Source organism: Marmota marmota, unplaced genomic scaffold (assembly GCF_001458135.2).
Source record: "Marmota marmota marmota unplaced genomic scaffold, marMar, whole genome shotgun sequence".
In the NCBI taxonomy this organism is placed as follows: Eukaryota; Metazoa; Chordata; class Mammalia; order Rodentia; family Sciuridae; genus Marmota; species Marmota marmota.
Genome location: NW_026000057.1, coordinates 39665188 through 39689933, shown reverse-complemented (window position 1 = coordinate 39689933; position 24746 = coordinate 39665188). Strand labels below are relative to the sequence as shown.

Genomic DNA, 24746 nt, shown 5'->3' with positions numbered 1-24746 from the left:
GCACACAATCACGAGCCACCACACAGCTTGTAGATTCAAACAGCAACTCTTTATTCCCGAACTCACACCAGCCGTCTACAATCACGTTCTGGGGAAATCCACGTTCTCTGCCCAAATCCACGTTCTCTCCCAAATTCACCTCTCTGGGCATCTGTCTTCCAAAATATACTGTCTGAATCCCGTGAGAACTCAAGGGGAACTCAGGCAGCAGGATACGCCCTATTCCCAGCAGGAATAATCTTAAACCTTAAACCTGGAACCTAAACTGGGAAAGCCCTAAACCCGATTATGTTAAACCGGGAACACCCTAATCCGCCCTGGTCCTTGAACAAGGTCACCTACATTCAATGTCACTGCAAAATGTCAGCAACATGGGGTACGCTGGCAAGGAAATTGTCATACCTACTTGGCTAATGGCTCCCAGCAACACCCCAATTGGTGAACATATTTTTGAAGCTGTATCACATTTCAACCAGCATGCTCTTGAATTTTCTTTTTTCTTCATTACTCTCTCTGTTTTCCTTTTGTTCAGGGTTTCTCAAGCTTGACACAATTGGCATTTATGCTGAATAATTTTTTGTTATGGAGTGCTGCCTTGTGCCACTCCCAGGGCCTCTGCACACTAAGTGCCAGTAGCCAACTCACTTGCAGTTATAAATACCAAAAATGTCTCCAGACACTTTCAAATACCTTCTGAGGAGCAAAATAATCAGCCCTGGTGAGAACTACTGGCACTTGTGAAAAGAGAAGAGGCCATAGACTGAGCTGGAGTTCCGTCAAAGTTTTCCAAACGGAATATTAAGAAGCTAGAATTTTTTTAAAAAAATATTTTATTTGTTCTTTTCAGAAATACATGACAGAAAGAGTGTATTTTGACATATTATAATACATGGAATATAACTTATTCTAATTAGGGTCCCATGCTTGCAGTTGTACATGTTTCACTGGTCATGTAGAAATTCTAAACTTTGGCGCCTAGTTCATTGTATGGTGTATGGTAAGTCATGTCACTGATGAGCACTCAGGTGCTGATACTTGGGTTATATTTATGAGTCACTTTAAGTTAATCTCCATGAAGGTATAACTGTCAAATCCTTGCCATCTAAAATGGTTACTAGAACAGAAGGGAAGAGACCGGCTTTGGGTTTCTCAAACCAGGAACAGACATGAAAGGTTAGCATTTATAGGAAACAACTCCACATTGCAAAGAAAAAATGACTTTAGATCTTATATTCAAATTAATCTACATGTTAAACTGAGTAATAGTACCCCAAAATGGTCCCATCTTAATCGTAGGTCTTTGTGAATTTGTTACTTTAGATAACACAAGAGACTTCACAGATGTGATTAGGTTAAGAGATTTGAGATGGGGTAAATTCTGGAATTGGTGGGCCCAGTCTAATCTCATGGGTCCTTAATATTTGAGACTCATTCTAGGCCATGGACTGGATGGTCTTGTGGGGCCATTGTAATTACAGAGTTTTAATTTAAGAGGGTAATGTGACCACACAAAACAGATTGGAACAATGCATTTTGAAGATGGAGATTAGCCAATGAGCCAGGGATTGCCAAGTGGCTTTCAGGGGTTGAAAAGGACAGGAGTGGATTCTTCTGCTGAGAGCCTGCAGAGGGAATGCAGCCCTGTTGACACTGACTTGAGCCTCACAGACTCCTTTCAGACTTCTGACCTCCAGAACTCTAGAGTAATAAATTTGTATAATTTTAAGCCTTTCATTTCCCTGGAATTTGTTACAGCAGCTCTAGGAAACTAATACAGTTCAGTTGTGTCACTGAAGGAGCATTTAGATTTTTGAAGGAGCAATGTGAACACCAAAGTCAGAATTTTGCCATATTATTTGCAAGAGCAAAATGAAGCAATCCTTTTATGGATAATTGGGTGGTAATCTCATGGATGAAAATAATGTTTAAGTCATTTTCTCTTTGTTACTAATCATGTATTTCTTCTTGTCCCTTTCAGTTTTAACTCAAGCTTAATTTCTTACATAAAATTTGATTTGCTAACAAAAAACGACCTGAGCTACATACCATGAGATAATCATCTTCTTTACAGAGCAGTTTTCTCTCTGATCCAGAAATAGCATTTAGGATATATCTTTTTCATGGTTTCCCCAGTTTTCATTCAAATTTTATATTGAGGGATAGGCGAGTGATCTAATAAAGAACATGAAAACTTGTTATTTTTCCCTCTTGACTTTATTTTTTGGCTTCTTTATTGTGGTCTGTGTACAGGAAGACTCTATATAAATATCAGATTATACTAAACTGCAATAGAAAAGGATCATTGTTCAAATTAAATGTTCAGTCCTTGAGTATAAAGAACTCAGAGACTTAGATATGTTTATGTTTGTTTATATAGTCATCTGCCCTGCTGTTATTTTTCTTGATTTCAATTTAAATCTAGGAAATTTCTGTGTTGGAATTGGACTTAATCTTATAAACTTGAAATCCAGGTTCTCTTCCATTGTGAATAATCATATCCTTTTTATAGTGTTCATTTCTGGTTTTAGTGCCCAGCTTGCACATAAATCTGTGTCTATCTATAAAACATTCCAGGCTTCTTCAGCATGAAAACAAGCAGGTTTTTATATTTGGCTGTAAAGTGGGAACTGTCTGTGTGAAGGACCATTGTTAATCCATAGGAGGAGGGTGAGTGGCATCAGAATTTGGATCTTTTTTGAAGAAGCCTAGATTCACTGTGTGACCATGAACTAATGAATATCAGATTCCACCTATTAAGGAGATTTCTACATTCAACAGAAGCTGCTTGGTTATTAGCCAGATATTTTTTTTATAACAAGGAATCCCAAAGTTGGGAAATTCAGAATAGAAGATCTTTCAGGTTCATTCTCAGTCCGACAGTTTTGTATTTCTGTGGTCAGTGGGCCACTGGAGTGATGAGGAGAGAAAAAAAGCCTGCAATTTGACACAAACCCATAATTCTAATTTGTACAACTGCAGGCCCAAGAAAGTTTCTAATTTAGGAAAATTAATCACTATGTGCCTCATAATTATGTTATGTAATACATTTGAAGAGCTAAAATTTAGTCTGGTGACAAGAGGGTCTCTCAACTGGTCATATTTAAAAGGCATTTCACGCTTGTACTATGCTTTCTGTATTATCGTCATGATTGTTCTATTTTGAAATAATTGTAACAGGTGAGCATTGCCTCATTGGAAAATCAGACGATAGCTTTCTGTCTCTCAGAACAAAGGCCATCTCTTCAAGACAGTGAGTGGAATCGAACTGCTGCTGGAACTACTTTCTGGATTCTATTTCTGCAGTGCTACCAGTCATATTCAGAACTTTCTGTTCTAAACAATCACTAGTGTTTAATGTTTTATTGTGACTTATATCTACATTTGATGTATTTATTATATGAGAGTTATTAGGAAATTCTAACCTAACGCAACAATCCACACCTGAGAATCAAGACGAGAGTATTGAGAGCAATATTCTCCAACAAGGCAGAAATCATGTTTTTCTCAGCACAGAGCTCATAGTTAGTTTACTTTCAGATGGGTAATTTATCTTATTGAGACCACTGACATTTTTTGTAAAAATTTTATTCAGGAGTGGTAGCAAGCTTTATTCTACAGAGATACGAAACTGTCAGCTTTATGCAAGAAAAAGAATGGGTTGTAATTCTTTTTTTGGTTTAGTAACCTCTGCAGTCTTTGGTTCTAACTGGAATAGAACCTTCCTGGTTGGTTTTATCACACCATATCTACTAAAACAAGACCTAACGCGTCTAAGATGCGGCGCATTAGGATGAATTGCCATTTCTTTATGTGACAAGGCAATTTGGGACACGGACCCAGTCATCATCTTTTCTGGAAGAATGCCATGCTTAGCCTAGCAGTTTGCTGTTCATTGTTCCCATCTGATGGTTTTTGTGAAGGGCAGCCCTTCATTGAAGGACTCCTTCAGCTCACACCCACCTCCTTCACCAGCTCCCATAGCTACAATTGCTGGTGACATGAGCTCTGGGGAACAGGTCGGGCTGCATTTGACTCAGAGATCTGGAATCCAGCTCTGCCCCATCTGCCCTCTAGAATAGAAATCATGCACACCAAGTTTCTCTGTGTCTTTTTTGATTCTCCTCCCCAACCCACTTACTTTCCATGACTTAAACTAGCCATTTTCTGTCCGTTCTTCTTGGAACACTAGCAGTAATTCTTTCCCACTCTCCCCAGGGACATGAGTTAATCTGTTCTTACTTATTGAAGAAAAAGAAGGAGAAAATTTAGCTATACATTTCAGTACTATACTGTAATTATTACCAGTAATGAATTACTGTCTGTGTACCCCATAACTTACTGTAACCTTCGGGTGGAGATGCAGCCCTAATTCTGCTGCATTAGCCTGTATCTCCAAACAGATTTTCTACCACACCCAACCGAAAGGTTCTGGTCTGATAATCTCCTTGCTTCGATAATTCTAATTCCACTACTTATTGCTGTTTGCTTCTGTCCATCCACCTATAAGTTCTCCTCCAAGCCCACCTTTCCACAGCCCATTTTCTCATGACAACATTACCTCCTTCCTCAGAAATGTTATAAAATATTATTAGGTATAACACACAAGTCTGGTTGACTCTACCTCTCCAACCATGTGTTATCATGTAAATGTTTCTAGTTAGTTTAGCAGAGGCAGAATTTTCAGGTCAGTTAACACCCTGTAAATGAATATGATAAAAAAAAGTTCATTACATTTTGAATGGATGGGTGCGTGGTTGGATGATTGGATGTCAATCTTTTGCATTCTCAACTGGAAAATAGATATTTAAGGAAACAAAGGGATCCTGTCAATTTAAGTATTACAGATGGCATTTTTAATATGTGAATTTTGTGTTTTTTTTTTATATTTGGAAAGCATTTTCTCCTTCAATATCCTATTTTTAGTTGTAACAAGCAAACAGAACTCACCAAGATTTTTAAAAAGATAACAGGGTGGGGAAAAAAGATGTGTTCATTGATGGAGACAAGCCATTTTCTTTACCAGGTTTGTTTCTGAGACGAGTATACTTTAATGGGAAAAGGATAGATAGCTATGGTTTTGAACCAGTATTATTGAATGTAACTCTACTTTAATGGTGGCCTACTTGAAAGATAGAAAAACTGAATTATATAAAAGAATGACTTTCTTACCTTAAAAAAAAATAGACAAGAAGAACCTGTGATCTCTCAATTAGCATCTGAGAGGGAAACAAAAAGAGAAAGAGGCGCTTACAACTTAAAGAAGCTCAAAAATCACATTTTTAGGTTCCTGGTCCAAACATAAAAGATTGGAATAATACCCTTTCCTTTAGTTAGGGCTTGCTTGCAATTTTAAAGCCACTATTCATTTGTATTAATTATAGACATATTTCCATTATTATTCACCAAATTATTCTTTGTCAGAATTTCTGGGCATGTAGGTTAATTTCTAGGTATAATTAACTTGTGAACAAAATCTGCTGAAATATTCTCATTATTTTTAACATTTAAAAATATCTGTTTTGACATTTTGGGAAATTCTCCAGAATATGAGAGAATCAGCCCTGGCTGAAACTCCCATAAGCACAGCCTTAGAATCCCTTTCAACAAAACTTTTTTTTTTTTTAATATTTTTATCAAATTAGAACAATTATAAACATGCACTGAATGGCGTGTTGGCAAAAGTAGTATATTTCCTTAGTTTTGGGTCCCCATCTTATTTGTGCCCTTAGAATCATTTTCAGAACCATAAATCGTTTTCTGACTTGAATTAGCAACTGAGCTAGAGGAGAGGTGGCCCCAACCAGTTAGCGCTCTGTCTCAGCTTCACTCTTCAGACTTAGAACATGAAATTTTCTGCACTTCCAGGAGATACTTCCAGGTCTCCTTTGTTTTTCTCCCTGAGGGTTTGCTGTTCACTCTCACAACTCTTTGCACCTGGCACACGTGTGGTAGCTTTATAAACAAGGCCCTTGAGACACAACATGAAAGAGTCAGGAAAGAGAGCTCAAGCCAATTTCCCAAGGGGTTCATTAGAAATTACCCTACGTTGAAATCCTACCCACATAAAATACTCACATAAAAGTTTCTTCACTGGCAAATGGCCTTTTTGGATTCTCACAGGAGTTCAATTTAGCTGTCAGAGATCTTGATGTTGAGTACCAGGGAGATTCAAGCTAAGTATTAGTTTCAGGGTAATCGCACAAGTTGAAAAAAAAATCGAATTTATACTTGATCTTTCAGACATGTCCCTGGTAGAGCACTCAATACAAGCATGTGCACAGACTTTTGCAGTTACTCTGGTAGGAATCAGAAAGCACCTCCAGGAATGCTTTGGAACATTTATCTCTAAGGATAAAGCCACAATTTGTTTTTAGTCATCATGGACTAATAGCTAGTATTATTCATGTTTTTCATTATTAATGACAAAAATTGAAGGAGAAAAAAAGTTCAATGCAAACGCCACAATCTCAAAACACATTAATATTTCATTTGTGTTATCTTTATTTGGTTACCTGGTAACCAACTTCAGAATCACCATCCTCAAAAGTACTTATTAAGTACCTAGAGTTATAGGTTGTGCCATATGATATACATTTAAAATGTATTAAGCAAGACAAATCCATGCCATCTAAAAGTTATTCATTATTTGGTAATAAAGCAGTATAGTCTCACTATTGTTCCCAGATATGTATCCCTGCCAGAATAGCAAGTATTACTGGATTACCATCGAAGTGTCAGGGAAATAATCTATCCACATTAAACACTAAGTAGGCTAATGGCAAGTCATTATTCATCTTGACTATAATTGAACTTTACCAGAGAAATGCCAGAAAGAGAAAGCAATTTTAATTCACTTAAATTGCCTAGCTTGCTGAAGAAAATCTTCTAAGCAAAATGGAAAAATAATACATTCTGCCATAAGTGATACATTTTACTCACTTGAAGAATTTAGAGCTAATACTTCCTTAGGTAATTTCCTCTTATTGAGAAAGCTTAAGTTTAATTCTAAACTCACTCAAAGCATTGCTTGGATTTTGCCCCTGTAGAAGAGTTACATATTGTACAATAGCAACTTATTTTTTAATAAGTATTTATTTTAATTAGGTATATATGACAGCAGAATGCATTTTGATTCATTGTACACAATTGCAGCACAACTTTTCATTTCTCTGGTTGTACACGATGTAGTGTCACACCATATGTGCAGTCATACCAGTACCTGGGGTAATAATGTCCATTTCATTTCACCATCTTTCCTGCTTCCATATCCCCTCCTTTTCTCTCCCTCCCCTTTGCCCAAAGTTCCTCCATTTTTCCCATGCCCTCCCCCCATATGGATCAGCAGCCACTTATCAGAGAGGACATTCGGCCTTTGGTTTTGGGGAGATTGGCTTAGCATGATATTCTCCAACTCCATCCATTTACTGAAAATGCCATAATTTTATTCTCTTTTAATGCTGAGTAATATTCCATTGTGTATATGTACCTCAGTTTCTTTATCCATTCATCTATTGAAGGGCATAGTTTAGCTACAATAGCAACTTATTTTAATGATAGCTCTTAAACAAACATGTTTTCCATTATTGACTGCCTGGGACCCAGATATAGCCTATATAGTTAATTTCTGTTTGCCCACCTGCTTAATCAGAATCATGAAAATTTGGGGCACTCTTTATCTTTGTACAGTATGCACCTATGTGACTATGAATATCAGATGTATTCTTTTGTAGAATAAAGCTCTTGGGCTTTGCTCCTAAAAATCTCTTTTATTTTTAAATTCTGTGTTGCTGTTTTGGCCGCCCTAGATGTTGAGTTGATGATTTTTAAAGAGAGTTTTAAAAAACCTGTACAAAAGAGAATGGGACTTATGGAGAATTTAGCTGTGCTTTAGGACTAATTCTCCTTCTAGAAGTAAGGAAATCAGAGAAACATTAGAGTGAAGATTTTTATTCTTGTCTTGATTCTTGAGGCACATTTTCCCCTTACCAGCTAGCATGATAGGAGTGGCATTCATTTACATTTATTGGTGCATAATTACAAGTATTACAATGAATATGTACAATCATGACCCAAATCTGAATTATATTGAGTGAGTCAGGGAAATAATGATAAGTAATTATAAGGAAATGTTTTCAGTGTTCTCCAGGAGGTAAAAAGGGTTTGGATAAAAGTGTTCCAAGCCCAGAAAATATGAGCGCTGGAACATTAGGATGGGAAATTCTTCATCTTTTCACTGCTGAACAATTTTTTACTCAGTGGCACAGAGAGGGTGTAAATTCAGCAGAAGGGCTGAAAGGATACTTATATACTTAGAAGATAACACACCAAGTGTGCCCCATTTTTTTCCTGAAAGTATCACAGGAGAGCAGGAAAATCTGGGGTTACTTGCCCTCTAATCCTATTTCTTTATGAAAATGAAGATAATACCTTCCCTACATGGTGAGGTGATTAGGAGGATTAAGTGACAAAGCCCTTTAGCATATCTACCTGTTTGAATTAATAAGTTAGAACACTGTGATTATAGTCATTTATTACCTTTTTGACTTAGAAAAATGAATTATACTATTTCTTGCTACTATTGCCTACATTAATATAGTAGGTTTTTATTTTTTTAGTGAGTCTTTGCTTATGTGTGAGCTTTAAATGTGTGTATTGTTTTTTACATATATATTGCACTTTATATGAGTGTAATAGAAACAATGATTCTAACTCTTTAAGTAATTTAATCCCCATCTTGCAAATTTCAGAAGAGAAATATACTGATATAGAGATCACACTCTATATATAGCCAAAATTATTTTCTTCTTTAAATGTTCAGTTGTTAAAAGTTTCCTTAAAATCGTCTCACCTTTCTATTTCTTATTGAAGTATAGAAATAGTCTCTTTCTTTCTAGAGCAAGAAAATGTATCATGATTTTTTGGGGGGATATTTTTATTATTCATTTGTTATCAATATATACTGGGGAACTACAACTTTTAATGTCCACTAACTGTTCACTTGGTGTTTGCTGAGCTTCTATTGTCACAGATTCAAAATTATCCTCCCCATCAGAAAATTTGATAGCACAGGACCATATTCATTCAACAAGTATTTATTAAGCATCTACTGTGTGCCACATCTTGTGTGTCCCAGAGTATGCCCACCTCGGTGGAAGTGATTTATTCAATATTTATTTAATGGGTTGATTCCTGGAATCATTGCTTTATTTTTTGGTGTTCACCAAGCAGGTCAATTGCATTTAAGTAGAAATGCTGCTTGTTTAATAATAAGATGTCTTGTGAGTCAGCAATGCATGCCAGCAATTAGGGAAATAGCATATGAAGCATTTTACAAATAATACTCTTTAGGTTAACGCATTTTGCTTTTGGTATTGAGTCTCGTCTTATTTTTCAGTGCTTTTCCTGTTGATCTAATTGAGTAGGGAATACCCATTTTAAGAGAAACACTGCTGCCTCAGGAAGTGTGTTCAAATGTTTAATTATTTACAAGCCTTCTATTGCTTTCTGTTGAATCATAGTTCTACAGAAGATTGTTGATTTTTTTTTTTTTGGCATTATTAGTATTGCTGTTCACTTTTACTTTATACAGAAATAAATCAGCAGGCTCATAGGGACCTGAAAAATTCTACTTTGTCTTGCTTATATATTTCCAACTAACAGTCTCATAAAAAGTCTGTGGGTCAAAAAAGCAATTCCAACAGTGAACAAACATGTTGAGATGTTGTCCTATTAGATGCTTTAAATAATTATTCATGCAGATATTTTCTTCCACAATAAATCATCCTTTTAAAAAAATTATGGAATGTTTTTAACTATTTATGTGTGTATGTATACACACACACTTGAGAGAGAGAAGAGAAAGAATAATGAGCCCCCATGCTTCATCCCCTTTCCTCAATCTTCATATATTTTTGGTTCTGTTGGTTTCCTGGGGTATTTTAAACCAAATATAAAACATGAATTATATTCACAAATGTTTCAGTGTTAACCAATAGCTGATAAGTACTTTAAAAATTATGCCTAACATTTGATTTTATTGTAAACCATGGTCCAAAAAGTTCTACATATTGTATTTGATTATTATGTCTCAAATTAATTTAATCTAGAAGAGTCTTAAATTTTTATTCCATACTACAACTTGACAAAATATGTTCATTTGTCTTGCAGAATGTCACACAGTTTAGATTTACCCCTTTTATTTTATGAACAGGTAATCAGATAAGAGATTTGGTTAAATTCAAGTTCAAACTTTGAAGTAAGATGTATCATAGATGGTTCTGTGTTCTTCCAGTTGTGTTGTGTATCTGACCATTATGCATTTATTAATGATATATTAGAATTTAATACATGTCTTTTTTGATGCAGAAGGTTTCAGGAATCCATGTTGGGGTAGCCATAAGTCATGTAACTTGTATTTTAGTGTTTCAAATCATTAATGACTTTTAAATCATCAATGATTACTCCAAGGTTATTTTTAGTACTATAATCTACTAGGAAAAAAGCAGTTTTAAATGACTTTCTTGTCCCATACAACCCTGGTTATCAAATATTTTCAATAAAAACAATTCTTGTAAAAATCCATCTAAACTAGCTCAACAAACTCTAAAGCATAAAATTAATTTTTCATTGAAAAGATTGCTTTTTTAAAAAATTTTATTTTATTTATATTTATGTGATGCTGAGGCTCACTGCCCATACTAGGCAAGCACTCCACCGCTCAGCCACAACCCCAGCCCTTGAAAAGATTGTTTTTTATTCCTCAACACTATATTGTTGAAACTTTTCATCACTGAGTCGGAAAAGAGAATACCACCACGTTGACATGATACTTACTACATTGGTCAATCTGTTGGATGACAGTTGGTCTAGGGAAGTCCAACAGAACACCAGGTGTCCAAGTAGACTGAGGTTCCTTTTCAGGGAAGGGGGCACCTCCCTAAGAATATGTTCTTCGAACTTACAAAGGAAGGAAACTGGTACAAAAGCTGTTTCCTAAGGGATAAAAATAATTTGCTTGAGGAATTTTGTTCATGAGTCTTAACTTATTTATTTGTTTATAGGAAGAAATCTTTCCTGTTTTCTGCTCTGTATGCTGCCTTTATCTTTGGTGGTCGGCACCTAATGAACAAACGGGCGAAGTTTGAACTGAGGAAGCCATTAGTGCTCTGGTCTCTGACTCTTGCAGTCTTCAGGTAGGATTTTTTTATTATCTAATAACATCCACCCATGTCATCAGACTTGCTGAAAGAAAGCAATAATTGAGCATCTTATTTCATATTTGATATTTTTTAGTATTGAATACACTGTGGACACCAAGCGTTGTCCGGAGAGAAAGTTTTCATTGCAACCATATTTGCCATGATATACTCCATCTCTAATTTTGAGAATTCTCAGGCCATCTCCTTCCCTGTCCAAATTGTTCATGTGGTATAGTCCAGTTCATCTGTTATGACTAGAAGCAGTGAATCAATTCTATTACTTTTGTTTGCTTAAATATAATTGAAGGATCAAATGGAAAGCCACACAAGTAAACTGTGGAAGTCCATTGGAAAGCAGGGTTCAGATGTCATGGCTGGACTGTTACTTGATCAAAAGATGACAGGTGGGCGTGGTGGCCAAGCCTGTTATCCCAGTGGCTGGGGAGTCTGGGCAGGAGGATTGTGAGTTCAAATCTAACCTTAGCAACTTAGTGAGGCCCTAAGCAACTCAGCAAGACTCTGTCTCTAAATAAAATATAAAAAGGGCTCAGGATGTGGGGTCAGTGGTTAATCACCCCTGGATTCAATCCCTGGTACTGGAAAAAAAAAAAGGAGGTGGGGATGGAACTCAGACATATGACCAGACACTCAATATGTGTCTGGGTCAGCATCATTCCACTGGTGAGTTTCTTGCTGTTTATCCCCAAAAGCACCCTCCACCCTCATTCCCTGAACTGACTCACTGAGCAAATGTTTTGTGTAGCCAGTTCTTATTTTGCATCTGGCAGAACTCACCATAAGAGACTTTTAGGAAAAGGGCTGTTCTCTCTCCAGGGGCATCTGTCAGCCAACATGCAGACACATTCCTCTGGAAGCTTGAGGGAGCATTTCCAATCTTGAAATATTTGGTGATGTAGGCCATCACAAGACTAATTAACACACAGCTGGTGTCCAAGCAGGTGCCAGAATTTACCTACAGCACTATTAAAGGCACCTGTTCTATTTGTGATCTGCTTGTCAAAACCAGCAAGTTTATGACTAGGCTTGGGAGGGGGTGGGTGAGGGACTGAGCAGATGTAGGTATACTACAAAATACAAAACTATCTATTTTAGTATTTATGAGTATTCATTTGTATTTTTTCATATTGTATATTGACTGTTCTAGCACAAGCAAAAATGGATAGTGTCATTAAAAGCCTCATTATTCTCTTAAGGCTTATTAAATATGATCAAGCAGGAAGAGTGTTTTTCCATGAAACTTTTAGAATCTATACATTTCTGTTAGGTTGGATCCCTGCATCTAAAACACTCATTTTCTCACTGCTACCAAGCTTATTTTTTATTTCATAAGGCATGAGGTTTGATGGACTTGTGACTTGGATCTGTCAGTAAAGACTCCTTCCATTTCAATCTGTGTCAATATTCTCTATATTATAAAGTAGTATTTTCTTTCTTACTTACTTTTTTTTGGAAGGGTGTACCAGGGATTGAACCCAGGGATGCTTAACCGCTGAGCCACATCCCCAGACCCCCAACACACACCCTTCCTTCCTTCCTTCCTTCCTCCCTTCCTCCCTTCCTCCCTTCCTCCCTTCCTCCCTTCCTCCCTTCCTCCCTTCCTTCCTGTTTTTTTATTTTGAGACAGGTTCTTGATAAGTTGCTCAGGGCCTCATTAAGTTGCTGAGACTGGCTTTGAACTTGTGATCTTCTTGCATCAAGCTCCTGGGATAATAGGCACTCATCACCATCCCAGCTTCATTTTTTTTTAATATTTATTTTTAAGTTTTAGGTGGAAACAATATCTTTATTTTACATTTATGTGGTGCTAGGGATCGAACCCAGTGCCTCATGCATGCTAGGCGAGCGCTCCACCACTGAGCCACAACCCCAGCCCACTTCCTTTTTATTGACATTCAGAGTTGACCATGTATGCCAAAGTAATTTTGATATTTGAAGGAAAAATTATTTCTATTCCAATGAAGCTTTTCAGCCCTTCACTAGTTTTTCAATATTCCCTGAGCCTTTATCATTTGTTATTTTAAACGTTAACATGTAAACAGAGAAAATAATACAGTGGCTCCCAGGCACTGTGACCCAGTTTAAAGGATTATTGGTGCTTGGCTAATCTTGTTTTATCCACATACCTAACTTCCTCCTTATCCCCAAATAATTTGGAAATAATATAGGCTGGAGTAATTCTGACTGAAATGATACCATGGCTAAAAGATAAGTATTCTTTTTTAAAAATGATATCATTAACTCAGTTAAATTAATAATAATTCTGTTTTGTTAAATGTCCAAATGTTTTCCTCTATCTCATAAATGGTTTCATTTTTACAGTTTATTTTTAAAAACCTGGATCAAATTAGACCTGTGCATTTCTGTTGATTCATTGGTTCAAAGTAGAGATTTCTTCCCCTTGCATGTCCCCACCCCATCTCTTACCCTTCCACCCTCTCGTCCCACCCTGTTTTCCTTCTTATAATTCCTCCTTGACAACCAGATCATTTACCCCATAGAGTTCCTCCCTGGACTAGATGTTTTGCTTGACTGTATTCTCCTATTCCCTGTGTTTTCTACAAGTTGGTAGTTAGATCTGGAAGTTTAATTTTACTCTGGTTTAAAGACTTTTTCTAAGAAGAAATTTCATTATCTGAAGTATATATTTTTAATTATCTTGAAGTACAAATAGTTATTATAGCAAAGGCAAGGTAAATGCTTCTTTGCCTGTATATCAGTTTTTTAAAGATTGATTATCTGCATGTGATAAGGGTTGTTTTCTTAAATATTATGAACTACTAAATTTATATATTTCTCATGTGTTAGTAGTTTTGAAACATTCGAGTTTGGTGTGTGGATCTATTCCTATTTCTTACTTTTCTTTCCTTTTTTTTTTTTTTGTGGTGTTGGGGGAGTACCTGAAATTGAATCCAGGGGTGCTTAACTACTAAGCCACATTCCCAGCCCTTTTAATTTTTATTTTTACACAGAGTCTCTCTCAGATGCTGAGGCTGGTCTTGAACTTGTGATACTCCTGGCTCAGCCTTCTGAGTCACCGGAATTGCAGGCATGTGCCACCACACTTAGCTCTTTGCTGTTCGCTTTGATGTGGATGCCTTGCTTGTTTTTCCATAGACATGTTGCAGGCCAGCCATGCTGTATAGTCCTTGTTCAGATATGGATCAGCCATTTCTCCAGATATGGAACTGCCACACTTCCAGACAGCCCTAACTGTTTGGAGTAGAGAGAGATTTAAAAACCATTTTCTGAGTACTAGAGGTGGTTGTTGCCAGTCCTTTTCAGAAGCCAGAAATGGAAATTTATGTATTTATTTTTTTAAAGAAATACATTCAGCATTGGTACTGATACTACTAATTCAAATTTAGAACAAGAGAGATTTTTTTCTTGACTAACTTTTTCTTTCTTTCATGCCCCAAACCCAAGTTCCCAGTGATGGCAAGTAATTACTCATTTCCTTTATTCTACAAGGCATATGCAATAGCCACTAACAATATATCATCTTTTTAAGTCTGACAAGGTCTCATTTCCTTTCTGTTACCCTGTATATGCAGTAACGACTTCAAAACAAATTGCAGCTACAGGATAAAGAAAACTCTTTCCCTACTTAGCATATGAATACACACATACATACACATACACACGCAAAAAAATGCATTTTTTCCACTCACCACACATGTATGCTATCCCCTATCTTCAGAGGCAACTCTGGTAAAATGATACTTTATCTGGGACCTTGCATCCTAAGTTTCAGTGCCAAGCCAGAGTAACTCTCGTCTTCCCTCAACATAAAACTGCCACACTTCCCTAGCATTAGGGCCTCCACCCAGGCAATGGGGACATGTTGCATGACATGGGCTGCTTTGTCCTCTCTCTCTTTTTTTTCCCCCAGATGTTACAACTTGTTCTTGTTCCTTGGCCCAGACTGGATCCAAATCACAATAAAGTGGCAGTGATTGAATCACTTGGCTCTTTTTGAAAACTTTTTGAAGACTAATAATAAGAAATGGCAATTTCCCGTCCTCTAGAATTAAGGTAGAGTTTATAAACTAGAGTCTGTGCATCCTGCTCTGCTCTGGACAGCCTCAGTTTTATGCCATGGATCCCAGTGTAATTACTCATATTTACTCCCCCCAAAATCCCACTTTAAATGATAAAATGGCATTCTGTTTATAACCCACTGAGAAATTGTGTTGGCTCAATAAAACAAAAAGAAGGAAGAATACCAAGGTCACCTGCCAATTTACTGCTAACTAATCTGTATTTTTAGTGTTGTCTGAAACTTCTCTTATCTGCAACATTTCCAAATATTGGACCCATCATCACTCAAAATTTAAAACATGCAAACCAGATACCTTTTTGATATCCTTCTGTTTATAAAATGAATGACATCCCAATGAACATCTTTTAAGTCATTCAGAATATACAAGTCACCTTCCCAACCAATCCCCAAGCTGTATGGATTCTTGTTCAGTATCTTAGGTCGCTGTCAACACCTCTCCATCTCCAGGCCTTCCAGCATGGACTCCATCCCTTCCTGTCCTAGTATTCCACCCACTAACTGCTGCCCCTATCCAAGGTACTCTACATACCACATCATTTCCCTCTTTAAACATTAGCTGAGACTCCTTTGTCAGTAGGTCAGAACCTCAATCTAACCATAAAAACTTACCATCTTTTCTCATCCACTTTTCAACCTTGCCGTATGCAAATGTTTCCATCCAAACGAACATGGTGTGTCTGGTAGTTGCCCACAAAACCTTGCCCGTTCCTAATTACACATCTTTAAACACACTGAACCTCCTTCTCTTTCCATACTTCCCCCACTTTATTCTGTAAGTATTCACCATCACTTAGAATTTCTTCTGATCATTTCAGCCCATACCTCAGCTTTGACAGAACTTGTTGTTTCCTCCTCATGAAGCAGACTCAGACTGCCTTACTGTCATACTTCCCAGGAGACTGTAAGTTCCCTGAGGCAGGAATTTGCTATTAGGTTCCACACACAGCTCTTGAATTTATGAATACAAATCTTACACTCGTCAGATAACTGTCCAGTCGCATGTCATTCATGTTTTCAGTCATTCACTTTTCGCTCCTTATATATTCATGTAAGGACTAATTCATATTCATTAGTTGCCTCAGACATACCTACTCTAGTTTTCATTTGTCACTGTCAGGCTTTACCTATGAACATAAAGACAGGCTTCAAGAAAGCGGGGCTTAATGTCTTAGAAGATCAGGAGGCTCCCGAAGGCCTAGAAGACCCTGCACAATCTGCCCTTTGTTACTTCCGACCTCTCCTCTCCTCCCCTGTGACCTCTCCTCTCCTCCCCTGTGACCTCTCCTCTCTTCCCCTGTGTTACTCTGGCCTTCCCCTATTCCTGACACACGCCAACAAGGCTTCTTCCTCAGGGCCCTCGTACTTGTTCTGCCTTTACCTGGACCACACTTTGTGCAGATATTCTAGTGGCTGTTCCCCCTGCCCCTTAGATCCTCACTCAGGTCTGACCGTGATGAGGCCTACCCTGACTCTCCAACCCGCCTGACTGTGTTCCCATCTACCCTTCTTATGGCTCCTTCCTGACTTATTTTTCCCTTAGCACGTGACACCATCCAGCCCACTCTGTCACTTACCTTGTTCCTTATTGGTCTTCTCCCCCCGAACTCCAAACCCCAGGAAGACAGGGATTATTATGTCTGGTTTTCTACTGTGGCTCACGTAAGCACTTAATAAATCTTTCTTTTTAAGAAATTAATATATTTTTTTCTAAAGGAAGAAATAAGGAAAATTTTTCTGCCTTTCCCTCAAATTTGGGAACTAAACCTGGAATTTCAGATATTTCCAGGAAACAAATCATAACATCAATTGAGTAAATACATATTTTGTTTTTGTTTTTATATAAACATGTCCCACAGTGAGGGAGAATTTGAAGCTGCCGTGAAAGGGGCCTACTGATGAGAAGTCAGGAGAACGTCACCCTACTTTCCAGATGGCACCATGGGTGGACAGACTGGCCTCTCCTTACCTTAGCTGAGGTCCTTGCTGATGGGCACTGACCTGAAGGTCACTCTGATGCTCCAGACTTGCCTCTACCATCATCGGTGTGTTGTGATGCACACAAACTTGAGAAAGAACTGTGAGGTTGTATGTGCACAAAGATGGCTTCTCGTGATGGCCTCTCGTGCTCCCAGAAGTTACAGTCCGGGCTGGGGATGTGGCTCAAGTGGTAGCGCGCTCACCTGGTATGCGTGTGGCCCGGGTTCGATCCTCAGCACCACATACAAACAAAGATGTTGTGTCCGCCGATAACTAAAAAATAAATATTAAAAAAAAATTCTCTCTCTCTCTCTCTTAAAAAAAAATTAAAAAATTTCCAATTATAAAAGTGAGAATTCTCTGTATGAAAACTGAAAACCCCAATAAAGCATACACCCAAAATGTTTAATCTCATTATCCACAGATATTTACTGTGAAAGTTTTAGAGTATGTGAAAGAACAAACAAGGCTCATTGTCAGAGAAAGTGCCTGTTTATTGAGGAACTGCTCTGCATATTTATAGAGCTGGGGTTGGTTTGACAGTTTAATGGTTGAACAGTTGGACAGTTGGCATGGGGTGCTTTCTGATTGGTGGGTAAGGATCATGTGAGCCAGCAGGGCTCACCTTTGGACAGCTCTTCTCGGGGGATGGGGAAGTTAGTCTTTGGAGCCAGGGACTCCAAACAGTATGTCTTTCCAGGAATTTAATGTTAAACTTGAGGCTCTTTACCATAATATTAATTCTCTCTAGTGTAGTTAATACATTTGAAGTTGGACAAAGATATGGCTTCTATAATTATCTTTGTATTACAGGTGCTAAGCCAACTTGAAACAGCTGCCATGTAAGGTGCTTTAAATCATTTTCCCAAAATGATTCAGTATTTAGATAGCCAAATACCATAGACCTTCTGAAGCTTTACTGAAAAATTACATGAGCATTCTTAAAGCCACTGGATGGTGATTTAGGATGTACTTTAACACTTGCAGCATTTGTTAAGGATTGTTTTGAATTAAGATTGAATTAAGATTACAGTGCTGATAAACTTCCTGTGTTACTTCACAGATCCTTCATGTTTGGCATGGGGTGTGTGTGTGTGTGTGTGTGTGTGTGTGTGTGTTTAATAACAAGATTTTGGATCCTTAAGAAATGCATCAGACCAAAGGAATGAACTTTTTGTAAAATTGCCTAATCATATCATCTGGAATGTATCAAATGATGCTGATCTGATGTCCATTATTAAGCTGAAGTAAACAAGTTGTGGATTGGCAAAAGAAAACATTAAAGGGAATAATATGGAAGGGTAGTAGAAGTTTCTATCCCAGAGATTCCCGTTAGAGGGCAGAAAATTGACTGACACTTTGAGAGGAGAGCCTTCCCTCCCCTGAGAGTCCACATGTCTTCGAGGTATGGATGTGAGTGGACTATAGAAAAGAAATTGGTTGGGGTTGGTATAGAAACACTGCTCATCTACACTATGCTTATCTGCTACTGTGTTCATCAACAAAATTCTTCCTTCTAAGCATAATCCCTTCCCATATCAAACAACTCTTACAGGCCTCTTATAACCCCAGCTGTGAAAATATTGGTAGCTCTTTCATGAAAGCTTTCAGTGGTTATTTTCTATAGTTCAACCAAAAGCTCCAAATAGTATTTGCTGATCTATTTTTGATGATGCTGTGGCATAGTCAGGTGGCCTAGATCTCACTCGATTTTGCATATGACATAGTTTGGGCAGCCTTGAAACCAGCAATTCTTTTAGCCAGTAATGCCAGTAGATGAGTTTGTTTAATTGGTAGCTAGCTTTTCTTGGAAGTCATTTCCTATCATTTAAATGTTGCAAAAAAAAATTACAAATGAGAATTGATGCAGGCTGTTTGATCCTTAGTTATTGTCACTAACAACTAAATTGTTTCTTCTGGGGACTGTGATACCCAAATAATCCTCTCTGTGTTCATTGTTATCAGAGAGAGTTCTTAGAGTTTTCAGAGTCCTGGGACTTAGAATCAAGTTATGTACTTAAAATGACTGATTTGAAGCATAAGACTTCGTTATTTATGCACTGCAGTTTCTAACAATGTAATAAAAGCAGTGATTTTCTTTACTGTTTTCATTTCATTTCTAATATACAATGATAGAGAAGTGGCCTAAGTGGTTTTTTTGTTTGTTTATTTCTTTGTTTTTGTTTTTTTGAGGATTGGCCTTGGGTTTTGGTGTTTGGTTTTTGTCCTGAGTTGTATGCATCATTGACTTAACAGTGGATGTGTGGGGTGATTGAAGTAGCTAGGAAAGCATGTTCGTAAGTTCCAATTATTTGTGTTTAACCCAGAGGTGAAGCAGAAATTTTCAAGGCAGCTCAATAGAATTTTGTTGATAATGGGAAAACATTAGGAATCATTAGATATTCAGAGTTCTCTTAGACAAGAGCAGGGATTTGAGTTCTCTGAAAGGACTTAGTTTTAAATTAAACTTTATACTGGCTTGAATCAACAAATTGCAAGGCAAGACTGCAGAAATCAGGAGAGAAAAACTGGGGGGGAATCTTATTTCTGTTTTAAAAGTATAGTTGAAACTTTAGAGTTATTTTGATCTTGAATGGGGCAGCCTGGCTTAGGAGATTTCACCTTAACTTCTCAAACTGCTTTTTTCCCATCTCACACATTTTTGCTGAAACCAAACCCATTTTCGTCACACCTAGGAGTGAAGGAATCTCACTTGAGTGTTCTCTGATCTGCTGATTGGCACCTCTCGGATGCATATGTAATTTTTTGTTCTCTTTGAAGACATAGATCCTTAAATTCATAGAACAAAACTGGGTTACAGTTTGAAGTCATTGAAAATCAAGACAATGCACGTTTTTCTGCTTGGTGTATCTTGTCTTAAATTGGCTATGCCTGTTTTCTTCCGTCTTTGACTAACCTGTGACTATTTTAGTGGTCCTCTTTATAGCCTCCCTTTGTAATACATGCAATATATTTTTCTTGACTTTGACACACATGTGATGAGATTACAATAAGATAGAATCTGAAGTTAGTTCTAATGCATAGTTAAGTCATAGAAAGTCAGAGTTTTTTCTGTAGAGTTTCCAGAGAGACTACTTACTGTGGCCTTTTGTGGAGGAACTCTGTCACTCTCTCCCTGCAACCTCAACTCCAGCACCAGTGTGATTCTTAATGTCACAATTCCGTATATGACTGGAGGGCAACATATCTTGCAAACAGTATGTGTTGTGCTTTTGGTGTTTGGCACAGAATTTCTACTGTGCAGGTTCCCATGTAGTTGATAACTGGTAAATGATTAATGATAAATCTTGCTGCTCAGATGGAGCCTAGAATAAAAACGTCACCTTGTTCCTTACATGCTCTAAACACCCAAGATCTAGCAGTGTTATGTGAAATCAGGGTATCAAAGGTTTGAAAGAATGTTGATCTTTGAACTTATATGCTAACACAAACAATAGGTATTATTCAATGGGGGCCTGGCACTATATTAAGCTCTCTTTATTGATGTGTCTTACTTAACTTTCAAGACTGTCTTAAGGTATGTACTTTATTCTCATTTTACAAATGAAAACCTTTGCTCAGAGAGGTTGGGGAAACTTCTTCACAGTAAAATCCAGACAGTAAATCCTACAGCCTATTCTGTCATACAAAGATAGTAGCCTCAACACAGTTATCTACTGCAGAACCACGAGACCTCTAAATACCCAAGTATTCTCCTCCTCCATCATCACCATGGCTGTGTTCGACATGCAGCCTAGAGGTCTTGGGGTAGGAACATTGCCCCTGTAAATTTATGTCTTGCTGTCTTCATATGACAGTGATACTTTTAAAACAGTGAGCTGCTTAAATAAGAAGAAAAGTTGGTTCAATGCCTCAAAGTTTCTCATTGGGCATGGATCTGATATAATTCACATACAGTGTTAGCAGCTAGGCTTGTGATTTTCTGCTTGCATCTCCAAAAAGGCATGGGATCTCTTAGAAGTAATTTCATCTAGGAAATCTAGTAGAAGGTTGGCATTGATCTACATTTCTGAAACTGCCTGGAAAGCAGTTTCAGGCTTATAAGCAGTCTATATATGGTTATTTTGGGCTCACAGTGTTTTTATATACTACTCTCTCCATACTTGATCATTAAAAGAAGACTGAATGAACTTCACTATTAATGTTGCCTGTTTAAACACTTTATACTAAATTAAACATGGTCATTACCCAATATATTTATCAGAGTAAAATTTGCTGGGTTGGGTAATTCAAATAATAAAGACGTGGGCAGATCTTCTTTCTAGAGGTCTTCTTTATAGATCTATTGTATAAGTTCTGGATAACTTAAACTGTAGTCTCTGTGTTGAAACACTGGTATGTCCAAGTAATTCCTCATGTTTTACTTGCGATTGCTATACCCAGTGCTTTGATAAAATTAGTGTTCATTCTTTTTGGTTCCCATAAAATATGCAAGCTGTAATACCCTGAGGAGTTTCCTTTGCTTGCTTTGGTAAAAGCAAACTCTTCACACAGTTCTACGAGAACCTTTGTGTGAAAATGCTAGAAGGCCCTGGAAGTTTCCAACCTGAGGATCATCATCACGCCAGCTTGGCCGTCCATTATCTCTCATTTCCTTGAATAGGAAGACCCTGTGAGATGTTCTATAAATGCTAAATAGGTTTATAATTTACAACTCTCTCAAAATTTTAATAAAATCATGTATTTGTAACCTTTCAACCAAAAGGCAGACATCCTAAAAAAAGAACACAATCAAATTGATTCTAATTCTTATGAATAAAATAAGCAACCTTTCCTCTAAAAGCAGCTACCAGAAGTCCCTTTGATTAGAAGTATTTTATACTGAACACCAATTAGAAAATAAAAGCTGTATTTTTTTTTTCAAAAAATTACCTCCTCCTTCATCCAGCCAGAAACCTTAAATTATTGTTTCTTTATTTAAAAATGTAAATGTAGTTCAAGTACCTATATGAACAAGGTAAGACCAAGCCTCTCTGCTGTCACATTAATGATAGGTGCCCATGAAAAACTCATGTATTTTTGCGGAATGGGAAGTGGAGTCAGACAGTTGGGCCCGGAAACCTTCCAGAAGGCTTTTATTGTTTCGTGTACTGAATGGAGTCCAAAAGTGAGAATAATTACCTTTTAGAGCTGCCAGGTTTTTAGCCCATTCAAATGATCAGTATTGTAGTTGGGGGGTGGGGGGGGACAGACACAGAGTCAAGGTGCAAGAATAGTGACTAGATTTAATCCTTATTTCTAAAGGAATTTTGTCCTCAGAAACAATCTGTGGTTTGGACTAATGGGATGCGAAGGAGAGTAACATCTGCTCAAAACCAGTCTAGTTAAAACTACAGAATAAAAAGGAAAAGAAAATCAGCCATCCACTGCCAGGCTGCCATAGTCATGTAGGAGCTGAGGATCTCAATCAGTCTACCTTGTGACTTTTAGGTAATTCTTCAAGACCTTTGAAAGAGGAACAAATAGGAAGAAGCCTCAGTATTGGATGAGAAGTGTTTGCTGTTCTGAAAACTTTTCATCTTCCAAATAATTTTTAAGAATACCTGGATTTAAAGCAACCAGTCCCCCTCTGTTGAGAGTAGAGAATTAGAAGTTTTTCTCTTAAATTTCAAAACCTAAGAACCAATTTAGATGACATATGCCAGATACCTTACCTCTGCTTACTCATCCTTATGACACATCTACAAAGAAAATATAGCTTTAGGATTTTCACGTTTTATTATCGGAATAATTTTCTTCAATATTTCAAAATAATCAAATAATTTCAGAATTTTCATAATTCAATATAAATTTTCCCATAGAAGTAAATGTTAAGTAGGAATGTGTGTTCAGAAACTTTATCTCTATATCCATGTATTTTATGCTTTAAAATGTAATTTTAAGCACAAGAAATAAGTACAAACTAACTATAGTGACTTTTTGTCATGTTTAACTTTGTTTCTTCTCTAGAAAGTGCTCAGTTCTTATAATTGTTTTTCTGTTCTGCTACCGGCACTACAACTTAATGAGTACTGGATAGTATTGTTATAATTCACCAATGGTGATCAGCAAGCTAACAGCAGAGTACTTGCCCAAATCACACCGAGAACTTCTAAAGCACCTCAACAACAGAATGGTTCAGAAAATAATGACCCAAATTGATGGGTATTTCTGTTTCCCACTACTGTGCTACTCTCATGTGGCCGTATTGTATGTGTAGTTTAGAGCTATGAAGACACTAGCTTTGAAATGATGTGATTCTTGAATATAGTTTAGATGTAAGGGATTCATATTTCTTCAGATGTTACACTTAAGGACTATCCTTATTGTATTCAGTGATATTTTGAAATGTCATGCTTCAATTTCATATAATGAAATGTCATGTAATTTCATATAATGTCCCTATTTTGAGTATGAAGGAGCTGATGCTTAGAATAAAGGGACCATACTTAATGGGTGGCAGGATCAGGACTAGTTAGTTTGGCTGGAAAGTTCATGATCTTTGCTTGGTGGTACACAGCTGGTATGGGCTAAATCCAGAAAGACTTTGTGTGTGAATGCCTTTCATTAGACAGGAATATGGTTTTTTTTTTTTTTTTGCTTGTTTTGAGGAAAACCTTGTGGGTTTTTCAGATTGCGACCTGTGAGCCACTTACATTAAAACATCTGGAATATTTATTCATTTGGAGTTTCTGATGGTGGGACCTGGAAATATAAGCATTTGTAGCAACCTCTGTTGTTTACTGTAATTAAAATGTCTATATAATTTTAGGGGCTTGCATGACCCTTTCTCCTCACTGGAGTCCAAAGGCTGTCCACTAGCTGTCCCTGTGGAACAACAAAGGCTGTTGGGAGACAACAGGGCATGAGAGGTCCATGCACCGTGTGCTGCTCTGGAGAAGTATCAGACTGTGACCCTCTGGCCTACTTGGCATACTTGCTTCTTACTCATGTATTTTTATGCTTCTGACCTTTCCACAGACATTTTTCCAGCTGTGGACTATTAACTGGATGCTTGCACCTGAGATAACATCAGTATTCTGGTAACCTTTCACTTGAGGAAGTTGCTATCCGTCAGCTTCCTGGTTGGCCTCATGCCATCTCTGGGAGCCTTGAGAGGGAAGGCAGCCCCAGAGAGCATCTCATCCCTCTTGTGACTTTCCATGAGGGAAATGTCTCCTTGATTCTCTCCCCCCTCACATTCCTCCAAATACATGCACATGTAGTTTGCCAAATCTTTTGCAACCCTGCTTCCTATCAGTCTGCGTTGTCTTTGTTAGGTGACCCAACATGATCTGAAACTATAAAAATGTTCTTGCCAATCCTACCAACTCCCTACTATAGCTTAATTAACCAATATTAAATAAGTTAATAATTAATCCCTTTCCTCTTTATCTCAATGCCTAGCATCATTAGCCACCCTGTTGTTCAAGCCAATAACCTTTATTTTTCCTGACTGTATCGCACCACCCGTAACAGTGGTGCGATAG

General features: G+C 37.4%; 1 protein-coding gene across 3 annotated transcripts in view; it reads left to right on the top strand.

Moving 5' to 3' along the window:
- Nucleotides 1–24746, top strand: part of Elovl6 (ELOVL fatty acid elongase 6) — a 117841-nt gene that overhangs the window by 69127 nt on the left and 23968 nt on the right. For 2 of the 3 annotated variants that reach the window (XM_048813735.1, XM_048813734.1), the window contains exon 3: nt 11061–11192. The exons of the other annotated variant lie outside the window; for it this stretch is intronic. In XM_048813735.1, the coding sequence (XP_048669692.1) occupies nt 11061–11192 (132 nt within the window). The remainder of the gene's footprint in view (nt 1–11060; nt 11193–24746) is intronic. 3 annotated transcript variants of the gene reach the window in all.